The sequence below is a fragment of the Rutilus rutilus genome, assembly GCF_951802725.1.
Source record: "Rutilus rutilus genome assembly, chromosome: 14".
Lineage (NCBI taxonomy): Eukaryota > Metazoa > Chordata > Actinopteri > Cypriniformes > Leuciscidae > Rutilus > Rutilus rutilus.
The window spans coordinates 1,133,408-1,145,000 of record NC_140219.1 but is presented as its reverse complement, the minus strand read 5'-3'; the positions used below and the strand labels follow the sequence as shown (position 1 = coordinate 1,145,000).

The following is an 11,593-nucleotide window of genomic DNA, read 5'->3' as shown; positions in this document are numbered from 1 at the left end:
ATGATATTTAAAGTTGAAAAATAGATCAAAGTAATAATTATGAAGTGACGACTATTAATGTATAAACTATGTCTTAGTATCTTATACTTTCGACTTTTTATGTCATAATTACTAATATATTAAAGCTTTGATGTCTGTGTCGGAAATGGGATTTCGCTACATATTCAATAATGGTAATATATACATTTATGTTGAGTACAGGTATAAATGTACAGGAAATAGATATATATTTTAATTCCACACACAGTTTTAAATCATATGATCTGAAAGTGTATAATATGTACAGTCTGTGGTGGTACTGTGCCGCTGTTTGTGTAAAAGCTCTGAGGCGGGGCCAAAGTGATTGGCAGGTCGCGGCCCAATGAATGTTCTTTTTAACAGGCCAATCAGCGATAAGTGTACGGCGGTTGGGCCAATAGCAGAACAGCTGGGTTTCATTTTAAATCCAGGCGGTTAAACGGAAGAGCTAAGCCGCAGATACAAGAACAACAGAGAAATCTTCATCATGCAGGTATAATAAGCGCATATAGATAATTTATTTTCAGTATAAGTGCATTTATATATATGTATATGTGTATGTAGAAGATGTCAGTGTAGCGGAGGGATTGATCTGTATCAAATCAAGGTCTTAAGCGTCATTGTCCGAGTGAAACTACGAGTAGTAACGTTAAATTAACTCAGACGTTAACGTTATATATTAGTAAGACTTGTAAAGTTATTTCTTTTGGTTAAGTAACCCATATGTGAGCTGTCTTATTGTTATTGAAATAAGTGCTTTATTTTTTCAGGGTTGTCTTATTTTTATTGTTGGAAGTGCTTTATTTGTTCAGTGTGTGTTGTTTAAGATATTTTTGTGTTTCTTTTAATCAGAATAAAGAGAACAGGGAACCCAGAGCTCTGCAAACACAGGTGACACAAACAATAACATGATATTTATATTAATTTAGCGAGTTATAGTGCAGTTTACAGAGATCACGTGCTCTTCTCCAGCTCTAACGTTACGTCACTGCTGTGTGTCTGATGCTCATGTTGTGTGTATGTGTGTTTCAGACTGCTGGTGAGATGAATCCAGACACACACACTGTTTCAGGTAAAACCTTGAGAATGTGCCATGAACAAACCCTCTTTATAAACTAACTATAAAGATGTGGGTGATGGCAACATGGCTGTGAAGGTGGTTTCAAAGATACTTCACTGTGTGGCGGGTGAAACTGTTCAGTGCACTAGATTATAAATGATCTTAATTCTCACAGACGTACTAAAACACCATTTTTGTTGCGTGTGATAGTTTAAACCATGATCACTGATAGATAGTCTTCTTTCAGGTCCTGGGAGAGTTCCAGTCAAGTCGAGCTCAAAGTGAGTTCACTGTAAAACTGTGTATATGAAGTTACACCTGATCAGTATCTTGATGTAAGAGCGTTTAGATGTGTGTACTGGAGAACGAGACCGAAACCCTGAGGAAGAACATCAGTGTGTTTAATAATATCTGCTGTTCCAGGAAGTTCTCCATTAAAGACTTCGACATCGGGCGTCCGCTGGGAAAGGGCAAGTTTGGGAACGTGTATCTGGCGAGAGAGCGCAAGCTGAAGGCCGTCGTGGCGCTGAAGGTCCTGTTCAAGTCTCAGATGGAGAAGGAGGGAGTCGAGCATCAGCTGAGGAGAGAGATCGAGATCCAGTCGCACCTCAGGTGTGTGTGTGTGTGTGTGTTTGAGCTGCTGATCTGACACAAATGTCAGGGCATGTCAAAACATCTCATTGACCCCTAAAACACCTTAGACCCCCTAAGGGTTAAAACAATCTATATTGTTAAAAGCACTATATAAATGGCGTTTCATTTCTGGATCCACGCTTTGGACGAATGAGTGAACCAATGATTCCATGAACCAATTATAAAGATGGTTCATTCCTGAAAAACAAGTTTGAATAGCTGATGCTATTGCTTCATGTCGATTTTGATTTAGTCTTTTGACTAAAATGCCATTTAGTTTGTCATATTTTAGTCATCTGAATTGTTTTAGTTGATGAAATACAATAATATTTTAGTCAACTAAATCTACAGTAGATGTAGTCGACTAAAATCTAATGTGTTTAGTTGAATTGTAATGCATTCCTTTAGAATTTAGAATTATAATTCCCAAACCCGTTATAAACTCTCAGAGAAAACATCTATTAACCTTGAACATGTAGTACAGACACAGATTAACTGCTGTGACATTAAAAATATCTTAATTAAATAACACCACTTCTCCTATAGTAGAACGCGGTCTTCTTTTGACTGACTGTATTTATTTGTATAAATGAAATAATTAATCCTTATTAAAGCAGTGAATGCTCTTCTCTTTTTCTTTTGTTGTTTGATTAATATTAAGGGCACAGACGGCATTAGGTTTATTACGCACTGTCACTTTAAGACTGAATGCGCTGATGCACATCTGATATTCTCACTGTTTACGTGTCTCTACCGAACATTTTTATCTAGTTTTTATTAGTTGACAAAAATGTAGATGATTTTTGTCATTCAAAGTTATCGCCTCGTTTTCGTCGGTGAAAATGTTTTGGTAATTTCGTAATGAAATTAACGCTGTGTGTGTGTGTGTGTGTGTGTACAGGCATCCAAACATCCTGCAGTTCTACAACTACTTCTACGACGACTCGCGTGTGTATCTGATCCTGGAGTACGCGCCGCGCGGAGAGATGTACAAGGAGCTCCAGCGCTGCGGACGCTTCGATGACCAGCGCACCGCCACCGTGAGTGAACACACACACACACACACACACACACACACACACACACACACACACACACACACACACACACACACACACACACACACACACACACACACACACACACCCCACTGTCATGGTCTGTCAGGGTTTGTTCAAGACACTCAATGTATTTGGATTTTACTTTTAGAACTGTAAGTCCTGGGAAAACCCTTGAAAACTTCCGTATTTACGAAGAGGTACTTGAAAAGTGCTTGACTTATTTAAATAAAATATATGAAATTTTATTTAAAAAAAAACTAAATAGAATCTTTTCATGCAAAATGAACACTGCAGCCCGTCTGATAAACCCCCATCAGGCCTTTTCTCGATAAGTACGCCAACATGTTATTTATTGATCTAGAATAGTCATTATAAACGTTGTAATTAATATATATATTATTAAATGCGTTGTATTTTGGATACCTCATATCTGTAATTTGGGTTTAAAAAATACTAAAGATATTGCTTGAGTGAAATCTCTGATTGTAGTGCTGGAAAACCAAAAATAGTAGTTGAAAGTCTTGGAAGTTCTTTGAGGTATCTGTACGAGCCCGGTCTGTTGTGCGTACGCACGCTGATCTGTGTGTGTGTGTGTGTGTGTGTGTGTCCAGTACATGGAGGAGCTGGCGGACGCTCTGAACTACTGTCACGAGAAGAAGGTGATCCACCGAGACATCAAGCCTGAGAACCTCCTGCTGGGCTTCAGGGGAGAGCTCAAGATCGCAGACTTCGGCTGGTCCGTCCATGCGCCGTCGCTACGGTAACACACACACCCCATAATACGTTTCTACAAACTCAAGGTCACTTTACAATATGATACAAAGAAACGGTGCAGATAAACTGAATGGGTAACATAATTAAACTGAAAAGATAAACATGACAAGATTCAGATCATAAAAACAATAAGCAAAAGGATGTGGGTTTTAAAAACGTGTAATGATGGAAGGTCGTGAATGTCTTGGGAATATTATCCCTGGGAGTTACCGTTACAAGACCATGCAGTGCTTTGAATTTGTGCTGCTTCATACACCTCATAACACACCCGAACGCGTGTGTGTGTGTTTCAGACGGCGCACCATGTGTGGCACGCTGGACTACCTCCCGCCGGAGATGATCGAGGGACACACACACGATGAGAAGGTGGACCTGTGGTGTATCGGCGTGCTGTGCTACGAGTGTCTGGTGGGAAACCCCCCGTTCGAGACGGCCAGCCACACCGAGACCTACAAGCGCATCACCAAGGTCTGTCCACAAACACCTTCCTGACACGGCCTCTTACTTCTAGAGATGCACACATGAAAATTGAGCCCATTCTTTTTTCGTTTTTTTGCCAGTCACATCAGCTTTAGAGAGCTTGTGCAGATCCCGAGTAATGGGAATATGTGTATTAGGCATGCACCGATATTCACATTTTGGCAGATACAAATAATTCTTTATATTTGAAAGCCGATAACCGATATATTGGCCGATAAATCTAAATTCAACTTTTGAGAGCCTGAAGACAAAAATAAAAAAGTATAACATTCTCATTATAATTTTTATGAAGCCTATTTGACAAAATACATTTATCGGCTTTAATATATCTGCCAAATTTTATTATCTACTAAAAATGCGTTTCTTTTTTTACGAACGAGCCCTTGCCGTCAGTCAGCAGAAACACTTCAAGATCTGAGCGCCGGTTCTCAAAATTGTTATGGGTTTTTTTTTTTTTTTTTTTTTTTTTGACAATTTTTTAAAATTTGCTTTCAAGTGCAAATTCTTAATTTCATAACACTTTTGTTTTTCTTAAAGAGAAATTTGTCATTTCATTATAAAATTTGACTAATTTCTGCCAAAAGTCGCATTGGCTTCAGTGAACTCCAGCACATCCTGAGTAATGTGTGTTCATATGCTTATTTAAAGGGATAGTTCACTTTGAAATTAAATTTTGGTATGGTTTAGCTTACCTCAAGGGCATCCAAGATGTAGGTGTCTTTGTTTCCGCAGTAGTTTCAATTTTGATATTTTTAGGTCAAACCGTTCTTGTCTGTCAGTCATTTCATGCAGGTCTATGGTCACTGTCTCAAAGAGCAAGCACAGAGAAGTCCAAATGAAACAATTCCCCATCGTCCAAATGAAACAATTCCCCATCGTCCAAATTAAACAATTCCCCATCGTCCAAATGAAACAATTCCCCATCGTCCAAATTAAACAATTCCCCATCGTCCAAATAAAACAATTCCCCATCGTCCAAATAAAACAATTCCCCATCGTCCAAATAAAACAATTCCCCATCGTCCAAATGAAACAATTCCCCATCGTCCAAATTAAACAATTCCCCATCGTCCAAATTAAACAATTCCCCATCGTAAGTACACACTGATGGCCTAAGACACGAAACGAGCGGTTTGTGTGAGAAAACGAACAGTATTTATATCGTTTTTAGCTCTTATAACACACCCACGTCCAAATGATCTGAGGGCGCGGGCGGGTATAGATGTATACACTAGATGTCGCCTTGGCTACGGTTTCATTCCAATGAACTGCAGTAGCGAAGGCGACATCTAGTGTATACATCTATACCCGCCGCGCCCTCAGATCATTTGGACGTGGGTGTGTTATAAGAGCTAAAAACGATATAAATACTGTAACGATATAAATACCTTGTTAGTGGTTTTAACTAGCGATTTACTTTTACTTGCTCTCTGCCTCATATACTAGTGTTATGCGCTAATCTGTTTTTAGAGATAAAACACTTTATATTCGATTATCATGAAAACGCATCCCAGGGAACGATCGACTCTGTTACCATGTGTTAATTACCCCTAGGTTCATTTTTCACTGGAGTTGTCCTTTAAGAACATTCTTTTCAGGAATTTCTCAAGGGTTTTTGAAAATGCAAAATGTTAACTTCATACTTAAGAATTTGTAAATGCACTTGAGGAAATTAAAATTGATCATAAACTGCCATTTTATCATCTAACTTTAAGTTTTTAAGTGTTTTTGGAGCAAAAATGTTTTTCTCAAGAAATTTTCATAATTATAAAATTTAAAATGAAGTCCCATTTGACTTTTTGTAAAAAAAATTTAGTAACAACCAAAACATTAACTTTACAGAACTTATGCACATCCTTATTAATGGTAATATATGCATAATATTTTAATTGACCCAATACGTTCATTAAATGTCTCACCTTTGGGTATTAAAGTTATTGACAGATTTTTAGGCAGACTTTCTTTTCAGGAATTCAAATTAAGTTTTATCTTGTTCTCTTTAAGTTAAGAATACAAACTATTCTTAACTAAAGTTAGAAAGTAAGAAAATTAGAAGTTTGTTAAATTCTAAGAAATTGTGTGCGAGTGGAAATTCAAGTTTTAAAATATTTTTCAAGTAAGTTGTTAGAATTCTACAATTCTCCAGTTGTATTTGTAGTTGTTACTGGAATTAAATTTCTGCACGTCACGATCATGGTCGGTTATTGTTCATTGGTGTCCCTGCAAAGAACTCGTGCACGCCCCTAGTGTTGGGAATATGTAATATGCTAAATATTTTAAACGACCCAAAAGATTCTTTAAAAATGACTATTTGGAGGTTATGATGATTTCTGAACTTTTTTTTTTTTTTTTTTTTTTTTTTGAGAATGCAAAGTATATTTGACTGCTGTTTTATTATCTTGTAGCTTTTGTTCTGGATGTTTGTTGAATACCCTGTTCACGTTGAGGTCCGTGTGTGCGTCTCAGGTGGATCTGCAGTTTCCTAAAGTGGTTTCTGACGGCGCTCGTGACCTGATCTCGAAGCTGCTCCGCCACAGTCCCTCCATGCGTCTGCCGCTCAGGAGCGTGATCGAGCACCCGTGGGTCAGAGCGAACTCACGCAGAGTCCTGCCGCCCGTCTACAACCCACAGGCCGTCGCACACCACTGATGACATCAGCGCAAGGACCTGAGTGAGACACTCGGATCCGCTGGTTCACTTCACTGGTGCTGTGCTGTCACACTTAGTCAAAAACACCTGTTTTTGGTGTGTGTGTGTGTGTGTGTGTGGGGGGGGGGGGGTCTTTGACCAAAGATCTCTGACGGTTAATGAGTCTGAGATGTTTGATGTAAACGAACTGTAGAGTTTGTTCTCTTCCCTTTTACACTCTTGTACAGCTGTAGTTCTCTGCTCATATCCATGTGGTTTTACTGTCTTATATGAATGTTTCTTCTGTTTTGTGCTGAACCTGTCAAATTATATTAAAGCAAGCGCTTTCTAGTGTGTTTGGTGGTGTTTTGTTTTGATTTGCACTGATTGGTAAACTCCTGTACTGATGCACTCAGATTCTCACCAGTTTTGCCCGTTGGTGAAAATAGCTGTTAACTAACCGTTACATGCCACTTCTTCTTGAGTCTCTCCATCATTGACTCTGTTGACATCATCTGACTCCGGTTTGAACATAAAAGGCTAAAAGTTTGTGAAATGATCAGTGTGTGTGTGAGGTAAAAGGACAGAAGCTGTTGTAGCGCTGCCCTCTGTGCCGGGAGCAGCAGTTCATTTGCATTTAAAGGGACAGGCACAAAGTGGTGCATTTTTGCTCACCCTTAAAAAGTGACGACTTTAAAAATATCTGTGGGGTATTTTAAGCTAAAACTTCACACACACACACACACACACACACTGAGGACATCAGAGACTTATTTTACATCTTGTAAAAAGAACATGATACCACCCCTTTAAAAAGAATTTATTACATCCCAAATTAACAAGATATCACGTCATCAGTAATATCAGTCCGTATGAAAAGCAGTGGAATGTGTGACTCCTTATTTGAGTGTGACAATCGGGTATATAAATGAGCCATTTTGTGTGAATTCTACTTAATACATATATTTAACAGTTTTTATACGGTACCTGTTGCACTTGTCGATCATTGTGTAGATGTGAAACGTGTCTTTACTCTGCTGGTCCCACTGCTTTGTGTGTTTGTTGGTCTGTAGAGAACTGTTTTTGCAGCATCATCATGTTGTAGAGAACAGGGACAAATACATTCCATTTCTTCAATGAACAAGATCCAACAAGTAAATCCAAAAATGTAAACTTGCGCAACATTTTCACAGCAAATATCTGCAGGACAAATGGAGCCTCAAGTATCTTTACATTTCTGCAGTGAGAGACTTTATAAAGAGAGTTAGGGTTAGTTAGGGACTTTATAAATTTTACTGAGAAAATGTTGAGTAAATTTCACCACCATTTCATTCATGCTTGAGAAAAAGAAATATGACTGTTTGACTTAGTGAGAAATGTTCAGAATAAAACTGACTTTGAAGTACACATGCATTTTTTTAATAATCGACTTTTCACATCAGCTTTATCTTGTTTTATGGTGTTCAATTTAATTCCCCTTATAGTTCTTAAATATCTGCACCTTCTACCTTATTTTAATTATTCTCAGGTTAAGGTAAAGTAAGTCAAATTCGTACTAAATAAGTATTCAAATGTCCATACTCACAATCCAGTCGAAAGACTTCTCCGTGGTTTTGTTCAGTTCAACTCTTTCATAAAGTGGAGACTTATAGCAAGTTGGTTCTTTTTATATCAAATATTTTATTTTTCCTATAACAGTTGTTCTACGCACAATATTAAAATTCAATACAAAGTTCAAAAGTTGTCAGTTCACAAGCTTCGTCAGCAGGTGGCAGGCTTGGACCATCACACAAGGGCGAGGCCGTCTTTCTTCACAGCGTCTGCCTCTCATATGTCTCACTGTACTTTTTATAATTCATTTCATCACACCCCTTCATTACATATTCAATTACATATGGATAATTTCTCCAATCCCAGATCTGGAACAATTGTCAACTCCTTCATTCTTTTCACAATTTTCTTATAAGACGCCTTGCTTTGCCTGGCTCTCTTCATGCGAGCTCGGACCCTCAGCCGTCTTCTCCTCTTGGTCTGGAATATGACAACCAGGTAATACTTTTTCATTTTACTGAATATGCCTTCTAATACATGTCATTTTTTCTATCTAACGATGCATGCTTACAACACAGGATATACTTCATTCATTTCAGCATTGTATTATTTCAATAAACATCTTTTTCTCTCGAATGTCTTTTCTTTAACCAATCAGATTAGCAAAATAAAACAATTTCAAATTAAACATGTCTCAGTGTCTTTTACTATAAACCAATTAAACAATTTCAAATTAAACATGTCTCAGTGTCTTTTAGTATAAACCAAAGTCAAGAGTTTCTTATAAAAACTCTTTATCTTGTTTTCCGTTATAAGGTTTCTTATAAAAACCTTTACACTTCGATTTCTCTTATAAGGAATCGCATTACGGTGTTTTCCCTTTACATATCGATTATAAGCCTGATTACAGGTCATAACAGAATCAATTGCATGTTTCACACAACAGTCTCTATGATGTTGGTGAAGTGAATATAACTGACTTTATCTGTGTCTTTATCTGTAAAAGAGCACCAGTCAGTGTTAAAATGCTTAACTTGAGAATTGCAAGCTGCAAGAATTGCTTAGATTTTCCACATACACTCTAAGAAATGATATGTTGGCTTTAATTAACTATTTTATGCCAACCGGTCCCACATAACTGGGTTATGTTGGATTTATGTAACATTATTTATTTCAATGAACTTTAATTCATTACATAAGGTTAATCCAATGCTGTTTAGTTGAATAAGGTTAACAGTCTTAATTTTGTCCAAAACAATTAAGTTAATTAAGTTCAATTATCCTAAAATTAATTAATTTTTTTACATTCAACCAAAACAAATAATCCAGTTTCATTATGAGTTTATTCAATGAATACATTCACTTTTTCTTTTTTTACAATTTTGTTTACATTTTTACAAACATTTCCAATGTGAACATTTACACAATAATTACTCTGTAAAGACTGCCTTCACTTTTCAAGAAAATAATTAATTTAAAAAAAAAGAAGCATATTGCCTTTAGGTGAAAGGATTTATCAATCATTACTTATAAAGGTGTTCTGCAAAAAAAGCAGCAAATAATTTATCAGTTGTTAAAAACAAGACTATTATTCAAAGGAATGTAACATGTTTGATATTGAAACAAAAGTACTGTAATAGTCAACAGTGCAACATTATAGAAAGACCAGAAATGTTCCTAACCTTAGATTACAGGAGATTATTTTTCAGGCGTAAATAAGACCAAGCATTGAAGAACACACTTCTGCACATTGTTCAGGTTGTCATGTATTTAGATGCCGTAAATCATGATGCCAACATCTTTGTAAGGATCTGTAGCCTCTGCTCCTTCATGTTTGACCACATAGATTCCTAAGGTGGTCTTGCGTATTGAGGACTTCATGTTCAACATCCAAAAAAAAAAAAAAAAAGTCAAATACAAAAAGCAACAATTAAAAACAGATCAGGGGTGAAAGGGGGAGTTGGTTTTAGAGAAACATACAAGATTTTTTATAAATGTAAATAATTTTACCGTGCACTCCTTCACAAGGTTTGAGAGGGCCAGGTAAACAGCAAGTGCTTTCAAGATGCATTCACCTTTTCCCATGGTGTCATTCTGAACAATGAGACAAATAAGCAGTGTTCAGAAGAATTAACACAAATTATGCCAAAGTTATTTATACAAGAGCCCAAAAAAATATTATCTGCAACTGCATCTGTGAGGGCCTCAAAATTCAGAGAACCAGTACAATAAAACTAATAAATAGTTCTAAACCAAAAGCTTTGCAACAGAAAAGCTATTAAATAATCTTGGATGTCAGAGCTGTTCCAATAGTAGGTGCATAAATCACAAATCTGATGCTGCTGAGAAATAGGGTAAAGCGACGAACAAGCTCTGAAATTAAAACAGAATTAAGCATATACATATTAACATTCCAGGCCGTATATACCAAAATTCAAGGGATACCCAACAATTCTGTATTTTTTTACTGACACTTATGTCATTCAAACTCCCAAAGTCTTTTTTCCTTCCTAGGAAATTGAAATTTTCCTGGTTTTCCTGCTCTTTTCTGTCATCACAATGATAGTCAATGGTGAATTCTTCTTCCGAAGCTTCAATAGCATCAAACAATTGCATGTGACTTTAGAAGCTTCAGAACAGGAACTCACCGTTGACTTTTATTCATGGACAGAAATGAGCAGGACAACCACATAATTTACCTTTTTAGTTAGAAAAGCGAAAAATAAAAGGATTCGGTGACATGAAGCAGAGTAAATGATGTTCATCTTTGGGTATACTATTTAATCTAGTGAATTATTGTCAGATTTAAAGTGATGAAGAATATAACAGAACATACCAGATTCATAACTGATAGGATGCTTATGATATTCTGTGCCGCTGTTCCTTCTGTCTTTTTGAAAGTTTTGAGGAGCTGGGTTCAGAAATGAACAAAAAGGACAAATCAGGTTGGATGCTGATAAATTTGTGAGTCTTACAATATTATCATCAGAGGTGTCAAGTAACGAAGTACAAATACTTAGTTACATTACTTAAGTAGAAATTTTGGGTATCTATACTTTACTGGAGTAATTATTTTTCAGACGACTTTTTACTTCTACTCCTTACATTTTCACGCAATTATCTGTACTTTCTACTCCTTACATTTTAAAAATAGCCTCGTTACTCCTAGTTCATTTCGGCTTGTTTTCATTCCGGCTTGTCGTCGTTAAAAAAAAAAATTGGCCAATTACACAAACGGTTAATAGATCTGAGTCCCGCCTCCTGAACACACATCGCTAAACTGATTGGCTTTGTGTTTTCTTTCTAACTTGTGAGAGGCTGTAGTCGGTTGTGCGACGCGCCAAAACTCCTCCGAGTCCTAAGGAAACCTAGATGCGGTAAGCGAGGG

General features: G+C 36.9%; 1 protein-coding gene and 1 long non-coding RNA gene across 2 annotated transcripts; one reads left to right on the top strand and one right to left on the bottom strand.

The window, feature by feature from the left end:
- Positions 1-400: 400 nt before the first annotated feature.
- On the top strand, positions 401-7,126 carry aurkb (aurora kinase B). The gene is made up of 9 exons (XM_084430831.1): positions 401-511; positions 871-909; positions 1,051-1,090; positions 1,326-1,359; positions 1,502-1,690; positions 2,613-2,751; positions 3,384-3,532; positions 3,840-4,014; positions 6,493-7,126. Exons 1-9 carry the CDS (start codon positions 506-508, stop codon positions 6,673-6,675), a joined length of 954 nt encoding a protein of 317 aa, XP_084286957.1. The 5' UTR covers positions 401-505; the 3' UTR covers positions 6,676-7,126.
- Positions 7,127-9,530: 2,404 nt separating this feature from the next.
- Positions 9,531-11,393, bottom strand: LOC311304126. Its single transcript, XR_014629886.1, has 3 exons — positions 11,042-11,393; positions 10,216-10,299; positions 9,531-10,080 (listed from the first exon to the last, which is right to left on the bottom strand). It is a non-coding gene; the product is annotated as an uncharacterized lncRNA (long non-coding RNA).
- Positions 11,394-11,593: the final 200 nt, after the last annotated feature.

Excerpts from the sequence above, each read along its gene's own strand:
- aurkb (XM_084430831.1), top strand. Across the intron at positions 910-1,050 it reads CCAGAGCTCTGCAAACACAG|ACTGCTGGTGAGATGAATCC; the intron begins GTGACACAAACA and ends TGTGTGTTTCAG. Across the intron at positions 2,752-3,383 it reads ATGACCAGCGCACCGCCACC|TACATGGAGGAGCTGGCGGA; the intron begins GTGAGTGAACAC and ends GTGTGTGTCCAG.